This window comes from Narcine bancroftii, chromosome 2, assembly GCF_036971445.1.
Source record: "Narcine bancroftii isolate sNarBan1 chromosome 2, sNarBan1.hap1, whole genome shotgun sequence".
NCBI lineage: Eukaryota > Metazoa > Chordata > Chondrichthyes > Torpediniformes > Narcinidae > Narcine > Narcine bancroftii.
In genome coordinates, this window is record NC_091470.1 from 308,574,929 (window position 1) to 308,594,829 (window position 19,901).

The following is a 19,901-nucleotide window of genomic DNA, read 5'->3' on the forward strand; positions in this document are numbered from 1 at the left end:
AAGTCTTTGCTTCACAGGTGGCCAACTTGATTAATTTCACATGATATTACATAACAGGTCTCGATTAAAAAAAAAGATGACAGGTCCTGATGACATCCTGTTGTAGTGCTGGTGAACGACTTTTAAACTCTTTAATTACTGCTACCAGTTCTGGCACCTCATTCCAGATATTCACCACCCTTGTGTAAAAAAAATGTACTTGTCTGATCATCTTTAAATTTTCTCACCCTTGGATCATTCATGCTGCATCCTTCCGGATCAGCCGACTGTGCAGGACCTTGTCAAAAACGAAGCAAAAGTTGGTATAAACCACCTCATCAATTTTCCCAGTTACTTCCTCAAAAAATTCAATGAATTTGTAGACACGATTTCCTCTGCTCAAAATCACACTGGCTCTTTCTAATCAGTCCCTGTCTTTGTAAGTGAACATAAATCCCATCCCTCATAATCTTTTCCAGTCTAAGACCAAGTTTGGAAGCTGCAAGGCTTATCCTGACTGCCCTTTTTGAACATGGAGGCAACATTAGCTATCCTTCAGTCTTCTGGTACCCCTGTAAATTGTGTTGGTAATAGGTAGAATCCAGGGCAGGGGAGGGAGGAGGGTGTTGATGAGAATGTGAGCAATTAGGCTGGACCTGGGTTCGAATCCTGCGCTGTCTGCATGGGTTTTCTCCGGGTGCTCTGGTTTCCTCCCACCCTTCAAAATGTACCATGGGTGTAGGTTAATAAATCAATAAATTGGATGGCATGGACTCATTGGGCTGAATTGGCTTGTTACAGTGCTATATGTCTAAATTTAAAATTTAAAAGAATAGGTTATAGGGAATGTTAGTGAGGGAATGGTCTCCCGTTATGCCTTTAAGAAAATATAATGCAAAATGTCAAAATAGTTCCTCTTTCATGTCACCTGCTGTTTTGTAAGCTGCTGGACTTGGCTAGAACTTTAGCTCTGTGGAACAACTACTGCCAGAGTCCTGAAAGTGCTTAATAATCAGTGCAGCATGAATCAATTGGAAAACTGGAAAAAATGTCAAAACATGTCCACTGCTCATTGTTACCACATTTCCTGTCAACTATAAAGAAACTGTGCCCATCAGTCTGGCAACTCACTTTGTTGTGATTTGGTTTGTTTCCAGTCGTGACACAAAAATAGACTCAAGTAAATCAGCTGATCTGATATTCAGCTTACAATAACCTTATTAGGACAAATTATTTTGTTTGTGAAATTCCTTTCATTATTCAAAGATCTCCCAGAGTGTTGTTTACATTGAAATAGAGGATTTGTTGTTAATCCTTCTTTGCCCTTTCTTTCTCTTTTAATTCTTCCCTCCTTCCATATCACATTCTTTATTCACTCTGTTCCTCTTTCATACATCAATACCCTCAACCCTTCCTCTCAATTTGCTGCTCCTATTCTCTTCCGTTTTCTTTGCCAACTCTCTAACCCATTCACCTCATGGTTCTTTCTTTCTCTCTCTCTTGCCCTTCATTAGCTATTGTCTCCTATTTCCCCATTCACCCATGACACAGGGTGCTAATAAGAATGGAGAAGGCTAATCTTAAAAGATGGACAACATAAACATGTGCAATAATGTTTATGTGGAATCTTTAAATAACCAAAATGACTGCTGTGTTTGTATGAGCTTTAACAAAAAAAATCCGAGACCACACCATATCAGGAAATTGTTCTTTAAAACACAGCTTAAAACTTAAGAGTGAGTGACGCACAGTTTAGAAAGGGAATTCTCGGGCCTTGACAGCTGATTGTGGAGCCATATGTTCGTTTGACCAGAAGTGTTGTTGGACTGGAAGCTAGGAATAGGGGGCCTGGGAGGTATTTACGAATAAGGGTGAGAGTTTAAAGCTGGGGTGTTATTGAGTTGTGAGCAGTGTAGGCCAGGAAATGCAGGAATCCTGAATGAGCTGAACTGGATTCAAATTTGGGTACAAGTAGGGGTAGCGAAGAGCTGGCTCTGAATGGGCAACTAAAGCGGCATCATCTGCAAAGAGTAGTTCACGGACAAGTTTCTCTTGTGTCTTGGTGTGAGCTTGCAGGCGCCTCAGATTGAAGAGACTGCCATCCGTGCAGGCCAAAATGTTTGGCCTGGAAGTCAGCCTGAAGAAAACTGAGGTCCTCCATCAGCCAGCTCCCCACCATGACTACCAGCCCCCCCACATCTTCATCGGGCACACAAAACTCAAAACGGTCAACCAGTTTACCTATCTCGGCTGCACCATTTCATCAGATGCAAGGATCGACAATGAGATAGACAACAGACTCGCCAAGGCAAATAGCGCCTTTGGAAGACTACACAAAAGAGTCTGGAAAAACAACCAACTGAAAAACCTCACAAAGATAAGCGTATACAGAGCCGTTGTCATACCCACACTCCTGTTCGGCTCCGAATCATGGGTCCTCTACCGGCACCACCTACGGCTCCTAGAACGCTTCCACCAGCGTTGTCTCCGCTCCATCCTCAACATCCATTGGAGCGCTTACACCCCTAACGTCGAAGTACTCGAGATGGCAGAGGTCGACAGCATCGAGTCCACGCTGCTGAAGATCCAGCTGCGCTGGATGGGTCACGTCTCCAGAATGGAGGACCATCGCCTTCCCAAGATCGTATTATATGGCGAGCTCTCCACTGGCCACCGTGACAGAGGTGCACCAAAGAAAAGGTACAAGGACTGCCTAAAGAAATCTCTTGGTGCCTGCCACATTGACCACCGCCAGTGGGCTGATAACGCCTCAAACCGTGCATCTTGGCGCCTCACAGTTTGGCGGGCAGCAACCTCCTTTGAAGAAGACCGCAGAGCCCACCTCACTGACAAAAGGCAAAGGAGGAAAAACCCAACACCCAACCCCAACCAACCAATTTTCCCTTGCAACCGCTGCAATCGTGTCTGCCTGTCCCGCATCGGACTTGTCAGCCACAAACGAGCCTGCAGCTGACGTGGACTTTTTTACCCCCTCCATAAATCTTCGTCCGCGAAGCCAAGCCAAAGAAAAGGGGTAGCGATGCATTTTTAAACTTGGGGAAGCTGCAGTTATGGCCGTGCTGACAGAGCTGGTGGCAGCAGCCGTGCTGCTGGTGTGGACCTGCGGGGAGGGAGGGAGCAGAGATGCAATGCTCCCACGGGGACAAGCTGCCCAGTCGACTGCCCTCGGCTCCGAATGGGCTTTGAATGGCCCATTGAGGGTGCCAGTGGGGGTTTTATGTGAAATCCTGCGACCGCAGGTCTGCGTCCAAGACAGCTGCAGAGTCTGGGGAAGCGGAGGACTGGAGCAGGTCACTAGAGAATGGAAAGATCATACACCATCTGAGAGGGAGAAACAGAGGAGACGACCCACAGGGACGGTGACCATGACCAGACCAGTGAGGGAGCTCTGTGGCTGAGGACGAGTGCATGCGGCAGGCTGCTGGTGACTCAAGGTGAGGAACCCATGGAAGTTGTGGGCTGATGGATACTGCTGTCAGGAGACTCGTGTCAGGCTATGGACTGCTGGAGACTGATTCGAACTGGCTGGAAAGGTGCCAGGTTTTGGAACCAGGTTGCAAGGAGGTGCTGAGGGCGCTGAAGGGTTCTTGACCACATCGGAGGTTTGAATTTGGAGCTTGGGTTGCCAACAGTATGGACTGGACTCTGGGTGGCTGCAGGGGTTGCGGAGGCACTGGAAGTGAATCTACGGACACGTGAGGACTCTTGGGGGGGTGGGGGTGGGCTCTCTTTTGTTTCTCTCTCTCTGACCGAATGCAAGTCTGACTGTAAAAGGCACTTAGCCAATTCCTGCTGGTGGCGAATCTGTCTGCCTTGCAGCAAGAAAAAAGGAATTTCATGTAATACGACATTGATTTCAGATTTCAGATTTATTGTCAAAGTACAATCATGACATCACCTAAAACTCTGTGGGTGTGGCAGAACTATCACTAATTGGTAGTGCAAAAATTAACTGCACACAGTGTGAACATGTGAACAATCAAAAGAACTGTAAACAGATAATGAATGTAAACAAACTGACTGTGCAATACAGGAAGAGCAAAGAAAATAAATAAAGTACACAAGTAAGAGTCCTTAAATTATTCCCTGATTGAGTTTGTTGTTGAGAAGTCTGATGGTGGGGGGGGGGGTAGCAGTTATTCCTGAACCTGGTGGTGTGAGTCTTGTGCCATCTATATCTCTTTCCAAATGGCAGCAGCGCAAATATAGTATGCACTGGGTGGTGAGAGTCTTTGATGACTGCTGCAGCTCTCCGATGGCAGCGCTCCCTGTAAATGTACTCAGTAGTGGGGAGGATTTTGCCTGTAATGTCCTGGGCTGTGTCCAGGGTTGGCACCCGAATGAGTGTTAGAGCATTAGTGTGATTGGGGTGGACACAGTACAATGTTCATAAACTCGCTCAGTGTGGGGGGGGGGGGGGGGTGTGTGCAGGTGGATGCTTGTAACTAACTGGCAATAAACGTTATGGGTTCTCCGTCCCTCCAAGGTAATGGACGAAAGCACTGCTTTTATTGCTGGAAGAGTCACTAGCGTGCATTATGCGTGACGCTTGATGCATGTAGTGACACGGGCGGGAGAAGGTCTGACAGTAAGCAATGACCGCGAGCGTATGGGAGGCACAGCACCTCACTTGCAGGGGGTGGGCAATGCCTGCGGATGCCACTCCTTGGTGCCTGGCTGTGTCCACTACCTTTTGGAGGGCTTTGCGCTCAGGGGTATTGGTGTTCCCATACCAAACTGTGATGCAGCCAGTCAGCACACTTTCCTCCACACATCTGTAGAAATTTTCCAGTGTTTCTGATGCTATGCCAAACTCCTGAGGAAGTAAAGGCATTGTTGTGTTTTCTTCATAATGCCATTGGTGTATTGAATCCAGGTAAGATCATCCAAGATAGTGACTCCCAAGAATCTAAATGTGCTCACCCTCTCCACCTCTGATCCCCCAATGATCATTGGATTGTATACCTTTTGCTTTCCTTTCTTGAAATCAATGATCAGCTTCTTAGTTTTGGTGACATTGAGTGCAAGGTCGTTGTTGCACCATTCAGCCAAGTTTTCAATCTCCATGCTGCATGCAGACTCATCCCCTTCTTTTATACAACCCACTACCATGGTATTGTCAGCAAATTTGTAGAAGGTGTTATTGTCATACTGAGCCACACAGGGGGCTAAGAATACAACCCTGTGGTGGTCTGGTACTGATGTAAATTGTGGAGGAGATGTTAGTTCCAATCTATTTATTACGATAACAATAAATTGAATCTTAAATCTTGGTTCTGAAGAAGTGGCTCACCACAAGTTCCCTCTGGTTTGTCCTACTCTCAACCATAGTTACTTTTTCTCTTTGCTTGTTCTTTTGTTGTCATGTTCTTTCCTTCTTTTGCTGTCCAACATTTGATGTTGGTGGAAACTTCAAGAGTACAATGTAAAGCTTCTCTATATTGCATACTTAGTGTTACAGGCTGACAACAAACATCAATCCAACTTCATGTGGCAGTGTTCTGAGCCACAAGTTCCAGGCAGGGTTAAATTAAATAGGGTTGGGCTTCATAAAAAAATCATTCAGAATGTGTTGATATTCGAGATAATGAAATCTGAGGAGAAAGAAAATGTAATTTCAAGGATGAGAAGCTCCTTGCACTGATTGTTTCTGTTGAGTTTTGCATGTTGGATCCATTTTTTTTAAAATTTTCAAAGTATCTATTAGAAGAGTTATCTGAAATAACTGGGAATATTTGGAGTGTTTCAGCTCCTGGGAAAATTCTGGGAGCTGGTGGAATGAACATTGAAGTGATAAAATAACAAGGACCTGTCTACATTTTGTGATATGATCGCATAGGATATTGCTGGTAATGGGGGTGGGGTGTGGGCAAACAAATACAGCCTGCAGGTGGAGAAAAACAGGCTAAAAATCTTTTCACACAAATTCAAATAAAACAAAAATCAATTGAAGATGGAGTAAAGCAATATTGTAGTCAATTCTAGGTGTCTTGGTGCCCCCAGATTGTCATTTTCTATTGCACATATTTTGCAGGCAACATTACCACATGACATAGATCAGCTGGAACCTGGCAGATGGTCAAGTGCAAGTTCATGTATGTTGGCAAGTCAAATAAGTGTAGGAGATATATAGTAAATAGTAATATGAGAAGGACCATGGGGCTCAAGTCCATATTTCCCTTAAAATAGCAACAAAGGTAGATGGGGTGAGCAAGAAAGCATATGGCTATTTGCCTTCAGAGTTTGACGCATTGATTATAAAAATGGGAGATTATGTTACAAGGAGTTTTAAAGGGATTTTTTTGACAGAGTGGTTGATATCTAAAACGAGTTGTCTAAAGAGGTGGTTGAATCAGGTAAATATGTACTGTAATCAAGACTGAAGATATAGGATACAGACATTATTTTTGGCAATTGGATAACAGTGTTCATGAAACATCTCAATGATCTTGTTAAACTTGCTCTTGTCTTCTGCGTCAGCAAAAACAAATGTATTGAAAACTTCTAGTGCTTGAGGTCCCGCCACAGAAGCAGTGCAATCTTCCATGCATCAGGTTTGCTATAGAGTCTGATGGCTTACAGGTAGAGCATGAATCTTTGATTAAACAACATCCACTTATGGTTCACATTTCCAGTCCAATTTACAGAGTCAAGAGTTTTTACACTTTCCAAATCTCTGCTGATAATGATTGGTACACACTCTGCACATTCCTGGTGTATCTTCCACTCCTGGTTACTATGCACACTCCTGGTACTATATGATGTTTCTTTTATTGTAATAAAGAAACTGGTTCCTTTAAAACAACTATCCTTTATTAGCTAAAGCACACAAGACTGTGTGGAGACATCCATTTTGAATCCAACCAAAGCTGAAACAAATGAGTCTCTGTCTCCCACTAGGGGTCAGGAGGATCACTAGCACTCTATTATTACAAATAGGTCAGCATGAATATGATAAGCTGAAATCCTCATTTCTGTCCTATACAGTTCCTTAATTCTACCACATACAAATTCATCAGCAGAGGGATTTTCAACCCCTGTTCTGAAAAAAAATAACAGTTCATATTTCCTTACAGTTCAACCAAGCTTTACCAATCTTGTTTCCTACGAAACTAAGCTTTTCGAGGAATCATCATTCAAACTGTATTCTTTGACCTCATGGAGATCTTGACTTTCTGTGACCTCAAATGAAAGACCACGTGCCTTAACTGTGTTGCCCGTGGAAATCGCAGCTTCTTTATAGGCTGCTCCTGTTCTCTGCCACATCTTACAGATTGCTGCTGGCAACTGCATTAAATTCCATGCTGAAGATGAGAAGATTTCACCTACTTTTTCTTCAGTTTACAGAGTGAGCATGGTCACCTGCCTGTATTATAGGCTTTCTTTCCCAAATCGAAAGCATTCATTGTCTGAACTCATCCCTATGGAGACCTCCCTGGAAACTTCCAGCAGCACCTGGCAAATCTAAACGACATGTACACAAATAACACTCCTCCTTCTTTTCCAGCCTGTCCTACCATTCCTTCAGTCACATTTCCCATAACTGAAAGGGTGTTGCTTGTTTTGTGAAATGCCCCCTTAAAAAATTGTTGCTTAGGTTGCGCGGGCTGCACTGGGATGATGAAAACTATAAGATATCAATAGAGAACATGATGTTGAAACTGACTAAATTAGTTTCAATAAAGCATTATACAAACTTGATATTTCTGTTCCATCAACTCTACAATTAAAACTCTCACCCCTTGTCCATCTTTTACAAACAGCTTTTGAGTAATCTACCATTTTCGTGATACATTTAGAAACAGATAAAAGTATTTACAATTTTAAATAAAATCTTTTTGTTCAACAGTGGCATAAGATTCCAAAAGATTTTAAAAAAACCTCAAAATTATCAAAACTCTTAAGCAGCTTTAAAAATCCAAATTAGCAATCAATTTGAGATTTTAAAAGAGAAACAAGTATTCTTGCATCAGTTCATATACTCATATTAAAGAAACTAAATTAAGGCTTTTGCATCTTCAGTGGGGTGTCCAGTATTAAAGTAGTCAGCAAGATTAAAACCAGCTGTTGGGAGGACACGAAAATGACTGTAATGGAGGGATGCTAACAGTTTCTCTCACTTTTCCATACTTATTCAGGGTTACTGACATAGGCAGTAATTTTAGACACAAGTACATGTGAACAACAAATTGGCAGAATTTCAAATGTAATCCGATTTTCAAAAAGGAAACTATAATCCATGTACTTCAGTTGATCATACAAACCAAATATTCTTCACCAAGAACATGTATATGATAGAATACCATGGTAAGTGTGTTCTTCTAATTTTTTGCTTTATAGAATACCAAGTTCAGCTGTAAATGATGAGACTACGTAATTTTAATGGTTTTTCACCTGCTGGGAAAAGCATGATCTTGATGCTTGCTCTGTGTATCCAAAGGAGGGGCCTTCGAACACAGATGTTGGCAACTTCAGCACCTCTCGTAGAAATTGATCAAACTTTGCATTTATCATGACCCCATTGGAGTCTGATATTTGGGAGAAAATATCTGAAAAATATTGTGAGAAAAATGAACACCATTAAAGATTTTGGAAGCATGCAAAATAAAAGAACAGATTGCTAAATTGACTATACACTTTAATCACCTAATTGAAAAGAAAAGTGAAGATCATGAGGGCTGGACATAGATTGGGAGGGATTGTTTGAAAGTCCAAGCTGCACTATCTTAAAGAAAAGGGTTGCAAAAGGCAGGAGTGAAGGGGTTGACAATAAACTGATGACACCTACTACAACGAGGAAATACAAACCTATAAATTTTCAAAACCCAACACAAGATAAAACTGCAATACACAAAGGTGTTCAAGAAACTCAGCAGGTCACACAGCGTCCAGAGGAAGAAGGCCATTCTCTGTGTTTCCCAGAACAGTTCCAGCAGCATGGGGGATTATGGGTAGGGAAGACGACCATTGCTCTGCCATGATTTGAGCCATAGAGATTGGCCCTGAAGTCCGAAGTGGCCCGGACAGCTTCATCAGCCAGCCCCTGAACAGCCGTTTGCTATGGCTGTACATTCAAGTCAGGCGGCAGAGCGCTGTGCTCCGCTGATTATCCTTTCCCGAGAAGAGTTGGATTCAGCACCTCAGAGCTAGCCACTGTGAATTCAGAAAGGTAAGTCTTTAGGTGTAAGGGTGAAGAACATTTGCCTTTACAGATGGGTGATTTTTCCTTGCTTGAAAGTGCCCAGTAAAAGGCACTCAAAGCTGATTGCCTTTTACTTCATATGGATGTCGCCTTACCTGCTGAGTTTCTCCAGCACCTTTTAGTATTGTCCTCAACCCTAGAATTTGCAGATATTCTTGTTTAATAAAATGATAATAATAAAGGATGTCTTTAACATCTCATGCCAGCAGAGCATGGTACCACCTTTTTCATACAGGCCTCAGTCATACCTGTGCCCAAAAAGAGTGTGGTAAACTGCCTAAATGATTATCTACCAGTGACATTCATATCCACAATGATGAAGTGTTTTGAGAGGCTGGTTTTGAAGCATATTAGCTTCTGTCTGAGTGAACTTGGATCCATTCTAATTTTCTTACCAAAGCAACAGGTTATTGGCAGATGCCATCTTACTGGCTCTACACAAACACCTGGATAGCAAAAATGCATACATCAGGATGCTCTTTATAGACTACAATTTGGCATTCAACACCATCATCCCCTCAAAACTGGTCAACAAATACCAAGACCAGGGCCTCAATACCCAACTACGTAATTGGATTTTGCATTTTCTCATCTCAAGACCACAATCAGTGAGGATTGGTAAGAACGTTTTCTCCACAATCTCCATGTACTGGAGCACCACAAGGCTGTGTAGTTAGCTCTCTCCTCTACTATGTGGCTTGGCATGACAACAACACCATTTACAAATTTGCTGATTATATCACAGTAGCAGGCTGTATAAGAAGGGGTGTTAAGTCAAAACACAGAAGAGAGATTGAAAACTTAGTTGAATGATGCACTAACAACAACCTTGCACTCAACGTCACAAAAACCAAGGAGCTGATTGCAGATTTTAGGAAGGGAAAACCAGAGCTCTATGATCCAGGGGATCACTGGAACATCAGAAGTGAAGAGGATGAGCAAATTTAAATTCCTGGGACTCACTATCGTGAAGGATAGTTCTTGAACCCCACTCATGGGTGTAATTGTGAAGAAAGCATGTCAGTCCCTCAACTTCCTCGGAGTTTTCTGGTATGATATCAAAAAACTTGGCAAACTTCCACATCTCGGCCTTGTATGAGGGCACCATTACAACTGAGAAGAAAGCCCTGCAAAAGGTAGTGGATACAGCCCAGGCAAAACATTCCTCACCGTCAAGAAAATCTATATAGAAAGCTGCCGTTGGAGAGCAGCAGCAATCATTAAGGAAATGCATTAACCTGTATATGTGCTGCTCTTGCTGCTGTCATCAGGAAAGAAGCCTCGGGGGCACAAGACTCATACCACCATGTTCAGGAAGAGTTGCTACCCCATCATATTGCTAAACAACAGATTCAGGGTCATATAAGGATTTTTACTTTCCACATTATTTATCACAGAAAATTTATTTTTTCCTGCATCTGCAGTTTGTTTACACTTATCTCTTTTCTATATATATCTTTTTCTTGAACATAGTTTACACTAGAAATTTGCCTGTCCTGCAGGAAAAAGAATCTCAGGGTTGTATGAGATATTATGTATGATCTCTGACAATAACTTTGAACTTTAAAACTGTGCAAGATTACATAGTTTCTTCCTGATGAAAACAAATGATGTACACAGAATAGCGAAGGTATTTGGCATGCTTGCTTTCATCAGTCAGGTTACTGAGAGCAAAAGATGGGGTGTTGTGTTACAAGTTGATGGCGAGACCACACAGAGTATTGTGTGCAGTTCTGGTTGTCTAGCAATAAGAAAGTTTCACAAGGATGTTACTTGGACTGGAGGGCTTGATTTATCGGGAGAGAATGGGTCTTCTTCCCTGGAGTGTCAAAGGCTAAGGGATGACCTGACAGAGGTTTATAAAATCATGAGGGGTACAGATAAGGTAAATGATCTCGGTCTTTTTCCCAGGATAAGGGAGTCTAAAACTGAAGGGCATGGGTTTAAAGTGAGCATGAAAAGATTTAATGGTGTCCTGAGGGTCAATTAGTTCAAAAAGAATGAGCTGCCAGAAGAAGTGATAGAGGTGGAGACAATTATAATGTTTAAAAGACATTTGGACAGATACATGAACAGGAAAGGTTCAGAGGAATATGGGCCAAATGCAGGCAAATGGGACCAGTTATGGTAGATATCTTGGTTGGCAAGGATAAGTTAAGCAGGAGAGCCTGTTTCTGAGCTGCATAACTCGATGTCTACAAAAGTTTTCAAAACCATTATTTTCTCAAATCATCTGTTCATTTCCATCAGGAGAGAGAGTGTCAGTTGCTTAGATTAAAGTCATTTGAAAACTTTCGACAGGTTGTATCTTTGTCGCAAATCAAAGTTTCAACATTTACTTGGAATGGTTTTTAAAATGTTTTGAACCGCAAATGGGAAGGTTGGTTTAGTAAAATTAGAATTAGGACACTTGTGTTTCAAAAAATTCCTGACTGCTCATCAATACAACTGTGGTGATACACCACTAGCCTACAGCAGGGGTCAACCTGTGTACCTGAAGGAAGGTCACTGGAGGACAGACCACACCTAACCTGCTGTCAATCAGCAGACCTGAATGGACCAAACCCCACCCAGTCGGCTGTCAATCACCCGCCGGGATTTAAGCCACATCCGACCCCTCGAGATCAGTCACACGGAGTTACAGCTAACTACAGCAGACACTTGAAGTAGAATAAAGCCTGTTGTTCAGTCTTTGAATCTTGTGTCTGCTTACTGTCACCACAGTGCATCTACTTAAAATTTAAGCTGCTATGAAGAAGCTCCTAAGTGTCGGGAGCCTCAATGTCGACCCACGTCACCCAGAAGTGCAAGTACATTTCGAAATCTGGAGGCTAACGGTTGAAGCAATCATTGAGGCACAAGCCAATGTCCTAGACTCTGACAGGAAAAAGCTCATCCTGCTCCACTCAAAGGTAGGTCCCTGAGCCTTCCAGGCTCTCAAAGACTGCACCGAGAAGCCGGAGGCAATGAACACCCTGGAAACCATTTATGAACCCCCAATGAACGTGGTCATTGCCAGGCACCTCCTAAGCATTCGTGCCCAGCAGCTCGGAGAGACAGCCAAGTCCTACATGGGAGACTTGCATGAGATGGCCCGACTGTGCATGGCCGAACCTGGGGTGACTGAAAAGGAAGCCAAAAAGTTGATCAGGGACACCTGTGGTCTGAGGTCTGCACTTGAGAGCCTCTCCATGCTGCGCATTGCCCCTCCTGCCCTCTTTGCACACCTCATGGCAGACTGTGAGTTGATAGCCACCAGACATAGGCACTATTGCGCAGCAGGTAGAGACTTTATCAAGACAGAGGTGCAGCAGCTTTGGTGAAAGGTGTCGTAGAACCCAGCAACAGCCAATGGAGAGTCCAAGTCCTGGTGGTCAAAGGGCGTAGTAAGCTGAAGATGGTCACAGATTACAGTCAGACCATCAACCGATACACCCAGCTGGACACCTACCCCTTACTGAGGATAGCCGACATGGTCAATGAGATAGCCCGCTACAGGATCTTCTCCATTATTTACCTGAAGTTGGCCTATCACCAACTCCCCATCCACCTGTGGGACAAGCCCTACACTGTCTTCGAGGCGGACAGGCACCTCTACCAGTTCCATCGAGTTCCATTTTGGGTCACTAATGGGGTCTACATCTTATAGAGGGAGATGGATCGCATGGTAGACCGGCACAAATTAAAGGTGACCTTCCCGTTATTGGATAATGTCACCATCTGCGGCCATGACCAGCAGGATCACGATGCCAACCTGGAGAGATTTCTCCAGATGGCACGTACAATAAAGAGAAGTGCGTGTTCATCACCACCCACCTCACCATCCTGGGGTACATCATGGCACATGGTGTCATTGGCCCAGATCCAGAACAGATGCACCCATTAATGGAGCTACCCCTCCCACACACGCTCAAGGCCCTTCGCAGGTGCCTTGGCCTTTTCTCGTACTAGTCACAGTGGGTTTCCCTCTTTTTGGACAAGGTCCGCCCACTGGCCCAGGCCACCACCTTTCCCCTCCTAACTGAAGCGTAGGCAGCCTTCACATGCATCAGGCAGGACATCGCAGATGCCACGATGCATGCTGTGGATGAGGACTTCCCCTTCCAGGTGGAGAACAATTTCTCCGATGTGGCCTTCACTGCTACCCTTAACCAGGAGGGATGCCCTGTCGCCTTCTTCTCCAGAACCCTCCATGGTTCCAAGCTAGGGCACTCCAACATTGAAAAGGAGGCCCAGGCAATCGTGGAAATGGTCCACCACTGGTGCCATTACCTGGCTGGCAGGAGATTCACCCTCTTCACTGACCAGCGTGCAGAGGCATACGTGTTTAGCACCACCCACAAAGGCAAGATCAAGAATTACAGGGAAAGATTAAGGAGACTGGGACTTTTTTCATTGGAACATAGACGACTGAGAGGGGACTTGATAGAGATATTTAAAATTATGAAAGGAATAGATAGACTAGACATAAACAGACTCTTTCCACTGAGGGCAGGGGAGGTTGGAACAAGAGGCCATGAGTTAAGGGTAAGGGGACAATATTTTAGGAGAAATATTAGAGGTGTATTTTTCACTCAGCGAGTGGTGGCAGAATGGAATGATCTTCCGAATGAGATAGTTGCGTCAGGGTCCCTTCTGTCATTAAAGAGAAGGTTGGATGTGTACATGGAGGTGAGGGGGTTGGAGGGTTATTGGCGGTGAGCGGGAGGTTTGAGCTAGTGGAGTTGTTCTAGTGAACAGGTGCGGACTCGAAAGGCCAACATGGCCTGTTTCTGCTCCGTAAATGGTTATATGGTTATGGTTATAACGATAAGATCTTGCGCTGGAGAGTTGAGCTAGCAACGTACAGCTATGACATCCAGTACCGACCGGGGAAGTTTAACGGCATCCCTGATGCCCTCTCCAGGACGTGCGTGTCACTCCCGACAACCAGCTGCAGGTCCAGCACGACTCCCTCTGCCACCCGGGCGTCACTCGCCTATATGATTTAATCAAGTCACGACACCTCCCTTACACCATCCAGGATGTCAGGCCCATAACTATGGTGTGCCAGATCTGCGCAGAATGCAAGCATAGATATGTGTGGGCCCACAAGGCTGACCCCCTGGTCAAGCAGGTGTTCCTCCTACACGCCAACCACAATGATGCCTACGTTAGGTACCCCAGCAGCAGGGAGAACACCGTCTCAACCAGGGACCTGGCACTAGTGTGAGCACTCACCGCAGCACCACAGCCTCCATCGCCCAAGGACCATACTGGCCCAACACACCTCGCCTACCCCAGACTGCTGTGGAACACTCAGGACCACATCGGCTTGCCGCGCCTTTCCTACCCTGGGAAACCCGGACACATTCAAACTGTGGGGGACAACCCCACCCCCCACCCATCCAATGCCTCACATATGCTCCAACTCTGGCCGCCCAGGCCACCCCACCGCACAGCACAATGCCAACCACTCCAGCCCCAGCCCCCCCAACTAGCTCCTACTTACCCTCATCGTCCCTTGACCAGGAGCCAACCCTGTGATGGTCGTAGAGACTCCAACAGCTGCCAGACCATCTAAATTTGTAAACATGTTTGGGGCTTGCAGAATATTGGATGTAACCTCCACCCTCCCTGGGACAATTTCAAAGAAGAGGGTGAGTGCAGTGATACATCACTAGCCTACTGCAGGGGGCGACCAGTGCACCTGCAGGAAGATCACCGGAGGACAGACCACACCTGACCGGCTGTCAATCAGCTGACCTGAATGGACCAAGCCCCACCCGGTCGGCTGCCAATCAACCGCCAGGATATAAGCCACATCCGGCTCCATGAGGTCAGTCACACGGAGTTACAGTTCACTACAGCAAACACTTTAAGTAGAATAAAGCCTGTTGTTCAGTCTTCAAATCTTGTGTCAGCTTACCGTCACCACAGTGCATCACAGCAACAAAATCAATCAATATGAAGATAATACCTGAGAAATAGTTTCGGCTTAAAAACATGCATAAAATCTCTCAGATCCAAGACATTGGGCAGAATTGAATGGTTCTTATTATGTGAATAACTCCACCAATATAAATGTGGAAGAGCCAATATGTCCTGTGACTGGGTAGCGCAGTTAGGAGCAGAGTTATAAGGATGAGAGACAATAAAATGTGGGGAGAACGAACCACACGAGTCCAGTCAAAGCATCATCCTTTGGGGTGGGGGAGTTAAAGATGCTCTGATGAGGTGGCTGGGAACCTGGATAGTTATGATGCCAGGAAGCTCAAACAACAATGGATCAAAGGTATGAACAGAAAGTTACAGGGAATTCACCTGTAATATGATCTAATATGATGGAAATTATGGCAATTTGCTCATCCTACCTAAAAGAGAAAGTTGATGTATCTTTTTGGGACTGGGAGATTTCACTGGTGAGAAAGACTATTGTGGTCATTCCAGCCCAAAGGCCATTACATTTGTCATGAAATTTGGTATCTTGCGGCAGCGTCATAATGGAAACATTCATATAATAGCCATCTTGTGACTAGTATAAAAAATGCACAAAAAGTAAGGCAGTGTCTTTGCTTCATTGATTATACTGGAATCTGATGACAGCGGGGAAGAAGATGTCCTTGTGCTGTTGAGTGCTCATTTTTAGGCTCCTGTACTTTTTTCCCCAATGGTAGCAGAGGGAAGAGGGCAAGGCCTGGGTGGTGCAGTTCTTTCAGAATAGAGGCTGCTTTTTTTTAAGACACTGCCTATGGAGATGTCCTCAATGAAGTCTGGTGCCTGTGGTATCGTAGGCTGAGTTAACAACCCTCTGGAGTTTATTCTTGCCCTGAGAGTTGGTGCCACAATACCAGGCAGTAATCAACCAGCCAGAATGCTTTCCACGGTACCCCTGTAGAAGTTTACAAAAGTCGGTGACATACCAAATATCCTCAGACACCTCACGAAGTATAGCCACTGGCAAGCCTTCTTTGTGACTGCATCAACATGGAGGCTCCAGGACAGATCCTCGGAGATGTTGACACACAAGAATTTGAAGTGCATGACCCCCTCCATTACTGAGCTCTCTGACTTCCTCCTGAAGCTCACAATTATCTCCTTGGTTTTGCTGATGCTGAGCATAAGGTTGTTGTAATTACACCATTCAACAAGCTAATCTATCTCCCTTCTGTAAGCTTCCTCATTGCCATTTGCGATCTCATCGAAACGGCAGGATTATCATAAATGAAGGAGGTAACTGCCTATTATGTGCACTCCAAAATCCTCCAGCATTAAATTCAGAATGTAAAGAATGTTTTTATCAGACATTTGGAGCATATTATTGGCATCCAAGCCTTTCTGACATTGCAATCAGTTATCATGGATGTTGGGCACACTGAATAATGATCAGTCCAGAGTGCCAATAACATTGAACTCAAGTGGAATAACTGAGTGATATTGATGGCACCTGAAGAGAAAGATTTCTCCTCAGCATTCAATGTATATGAAAGGTACCACATAGGGCAGCTGAAGATGATGTCCATACAGAACAATGTCATTCTTTTTTTGAATTTCAGTGAGGCATTGACTCGTTTTGTAAATGAGTGCTGATGGGCCTTTGTTATGGTTTCAATTAAGCAACAGGCACAGCAATCAAGCCATTCACCTACTAAATGAATTATAGCTCCCAAAAGGAAAATTCAGATGAAAGCAACAAATAATTTTGCTTTACACAGATGTGCTAGCAAACATGACACAGCGAGAGCTGGTTAAAAAAAAACATAACTGTGACTAAATGACAGTCCACTGCCCTTGGAATATTTTATGACCAGTCTAGTGATATTGACAAGTTTTATGTGAACATCTTCATTTAGAATCATTGAAGTTTATAGCATGAAGGATGTTGTTTGTCCCAGAGAAGCCATGCCAACCAAAATGAAGGGATTTGATAATTCTGCCTCCCAACACTCAATCCATAGCACAGCTCCTCAAATATTATGTTTTCAGGCAAAGTGTTCAAGACATGTGGCCACTTGTTGAAAGAGAAAATATTTTCGCAGATCTCTTCTAACCCTTCTACCAGTTAACTTAACGACTCTAGTTAAAATCCTCTCTGCTAAGGAAAAGAGTTTTTTCCTGACAGCTCATCTTCACTTTCCTCACCATTTTGCCTCCCGATTCCCCTAACTACTAAATTCCTCCTCCCATCATCCTGGAACACCAAATCACCCATTATCCCTCAACCTGATCATCAATGAAAATTCCCCTTCTAATAATATTACTGGCCTTTAAGATTACTCTTAACCCTAAACCCAAGGCACATTAAACCTGCCACACTGGTCTGTTTCCCCCAATAACCAATGTCTTCTGCACTCCTGAATTCTGTACTGCCTTAAAGCGAACCAACATTCATGTGTTCCATATTTTTCCACACTTTTAGGCATCACTCAATTAAACAGCTGATTTTAACCTGCAGTTTTCTCTAAACAGTCAAACATATAAAAGAATTGAAGCACGTGGCTATTATGTGAAATACAGAGGCACATTTATATTAGATATTAAATGACAATCATGCAAATCCAAGACAATTATTGCTCTTTTCTTAAGATGCCCATCTATGATATGCCAGCATTTTACAAAATATACCAACAATTCTTGCACTTCAAAGTATGTGATTGATTTGGAAGCCTTAAGGGCAGAACAGAGTGGCTGCCTCACAGCTCCAGTGCTTTCAAAGTGAAGTTTGTCCATTTCCCCAATGACTGTGCAAGGTTTTGTCTGTATGCTCTGATTTTTTCCCATGTTCTGTAAAGTATCTTATTTGGTAGGTTAATTAGCCAATTTAATTACCCTTCATACGTAGATAAGTGATAGAATTTGGGAGAGTGGAGGGGAATGTGGGGAGGATCAAATGCATTTGGATAGAATTAGAGTAATTCTTGATGATTAGCATCGATTCACTGGGCCGAAGCATCTGTTTCTGTGCACAGACTCTATGATATATTAAGGGTTGCTGAAGATTGGTCTAGGCAATGGTCTTTCTTTCTTACAATGAAAGTTATTGTTAATCGTAAAAAATTAAATATTAGAGCAATCATTCTCCACAAAGTACTTACATCTCAATTTATCCAGAATCTTTCCTCCACATATTGTCGCTAATGCCACTTTCACAGCAAAAGCTGATACTTTGCCATGGCCTTCTCTAAAAAAACCCACAACAATTGCTTTTAGTCAGAATCATGAAGCTATGGTAATCTGTTTTAGCAAAGAAATGTAACCACATTGTCATTATTAGTTATAAACAAAGAAATGAATGATTTCCATAATATGAACATTTTAAATCAAAACTTTTATTTAAATTCCTAGGATACATGCTAACTTGAAAATCACTGATCTATGGTTTAAATCATTAAAAAAAAAATCACTAACTTCTGACTTGGAATCTAAATCAGAATTTTTAAAATATTTTCATTATTTGGGGGCAGTTTATGAGAATGTGGGCAGAATAGGTTGCAGTGAAAATTAACAGTAGAAATGATGCCAGAATAAACTCGATAATGTAAGGAATAATGGATTAATCAAACTATGTTTAAAAATTTCTGAGGAATGTATCCTTGAGGCTGAGATAAGAGTATTTATCTGCATCTTCAAGCTCGGCAACATCACATAATTTGCATAAAAGGATTGCAATAGAAAAATTAAATCTATAAATATTTACAAAACGGGTGGTCATTTAGTGCTTTTTGCCAGCATGTTGTTAAAACAGTTCAGCAATAATCCTATCCTGTATACATTTTTTCTACAAGCCTATATCTGTGGGTACAATCTTTGTAATCTTTTCCCATTGAAGTGACAGATAGCTAAACTCAATATAAACTGAAAGAAGGAATAGGCCATTTCACCTTGCATTCCTGCTCTGCCAATTAATAAGATCATGCATAATTTTTTTAATATATTGAAGGGATCGTGTAATATTGGGTTAGTCTAGGGAAGTAGCACTGCCCTTAACCCAATATTAAAAAAATGTCAAGCTGTTTCAAGATCCCAAAAACAGATCATGTGTTTCAGTTATGCTTCCTGCTATTTATAATGTTAGTCCAATTATCACTAACCACACATGAACTTCAAAGTAGTGAGGGCCATTTAAATTTAGTCTGCATTAGATACAGATAGTTTACATTTCTAAACAGGGTGGGCATCGTAGCAGGAACAGGTGCTGGCAAATGGCAAACTAAGATGGGAAACCACAGGGAAGGCTCATTAGAAGTGAAGAGACATCCTATGCCTGCAGGGAAAGGCAGCTATCCATGCAGTACATACAGGGTGCAGATTATCTTGGAGATCAATGTCAGGAGTCAAGCACTAATCTGCTAAATGAAGTCTTCAAAGAAGTTTGCAAAAGTGATACGGAATTTTTTTCCCCACAACAGAGTGAGTGGTAGAATGCAGAGTGGACTGCCAGTAGTGATTCTGAAGGCTGATTCAATTATGGCATTCAAAATGGAGCTGGATAGGTATCCAAGAAGAAAGAATTAGAAAGGCTATGCATAAAGGGAGTGTGACCAGTTGGATCAATGGGGACTTGATATGTCAAAATGCTTTCCTCTATGCAGCGATTATTCCATGAAGTACATTAACCTCAGAAAAGCTAGCAAGATTAATAAAAGCAACTTTAAATGCTGCATCCCACCAACCGCACCACTTATATCAAATATTGTACGACACTTACAATACTTACTCA

The 19,901-nt window shown here is 43.1% G+C and overlaps 1 protein-coding gene across 22 annotated transcripts in view; it reads right to left on the minus strand.

The window, feature by feature from the left end:
- dtna (dystrobrevin, alpha) overlaps positions 1–19,901 on the minus strand; it is a 438,543-nt gene that overhangs the window by 152,536 nt on the left and 266,106 nt on the right. For all 22 annotated transcript variants that reach the window (XM_069921569.1, XM_069921565.1, XM_069921564.1 and 19 more), the window contains 2 exons: positions 18,277–18,362; positions 8,395–8,549 (listed from right to left, as the gene is read on the minus strand). In XM_069921569.1, coding sequence (XP_069777670.1) covers positions 8,395–8,549; positions 18,277–18,362 — 241 coding nt within the window. The remainder of the gene's footprint in view (positions 1–8,394; positions 8,550–18,276; positions 18,363–19,901) is intronic.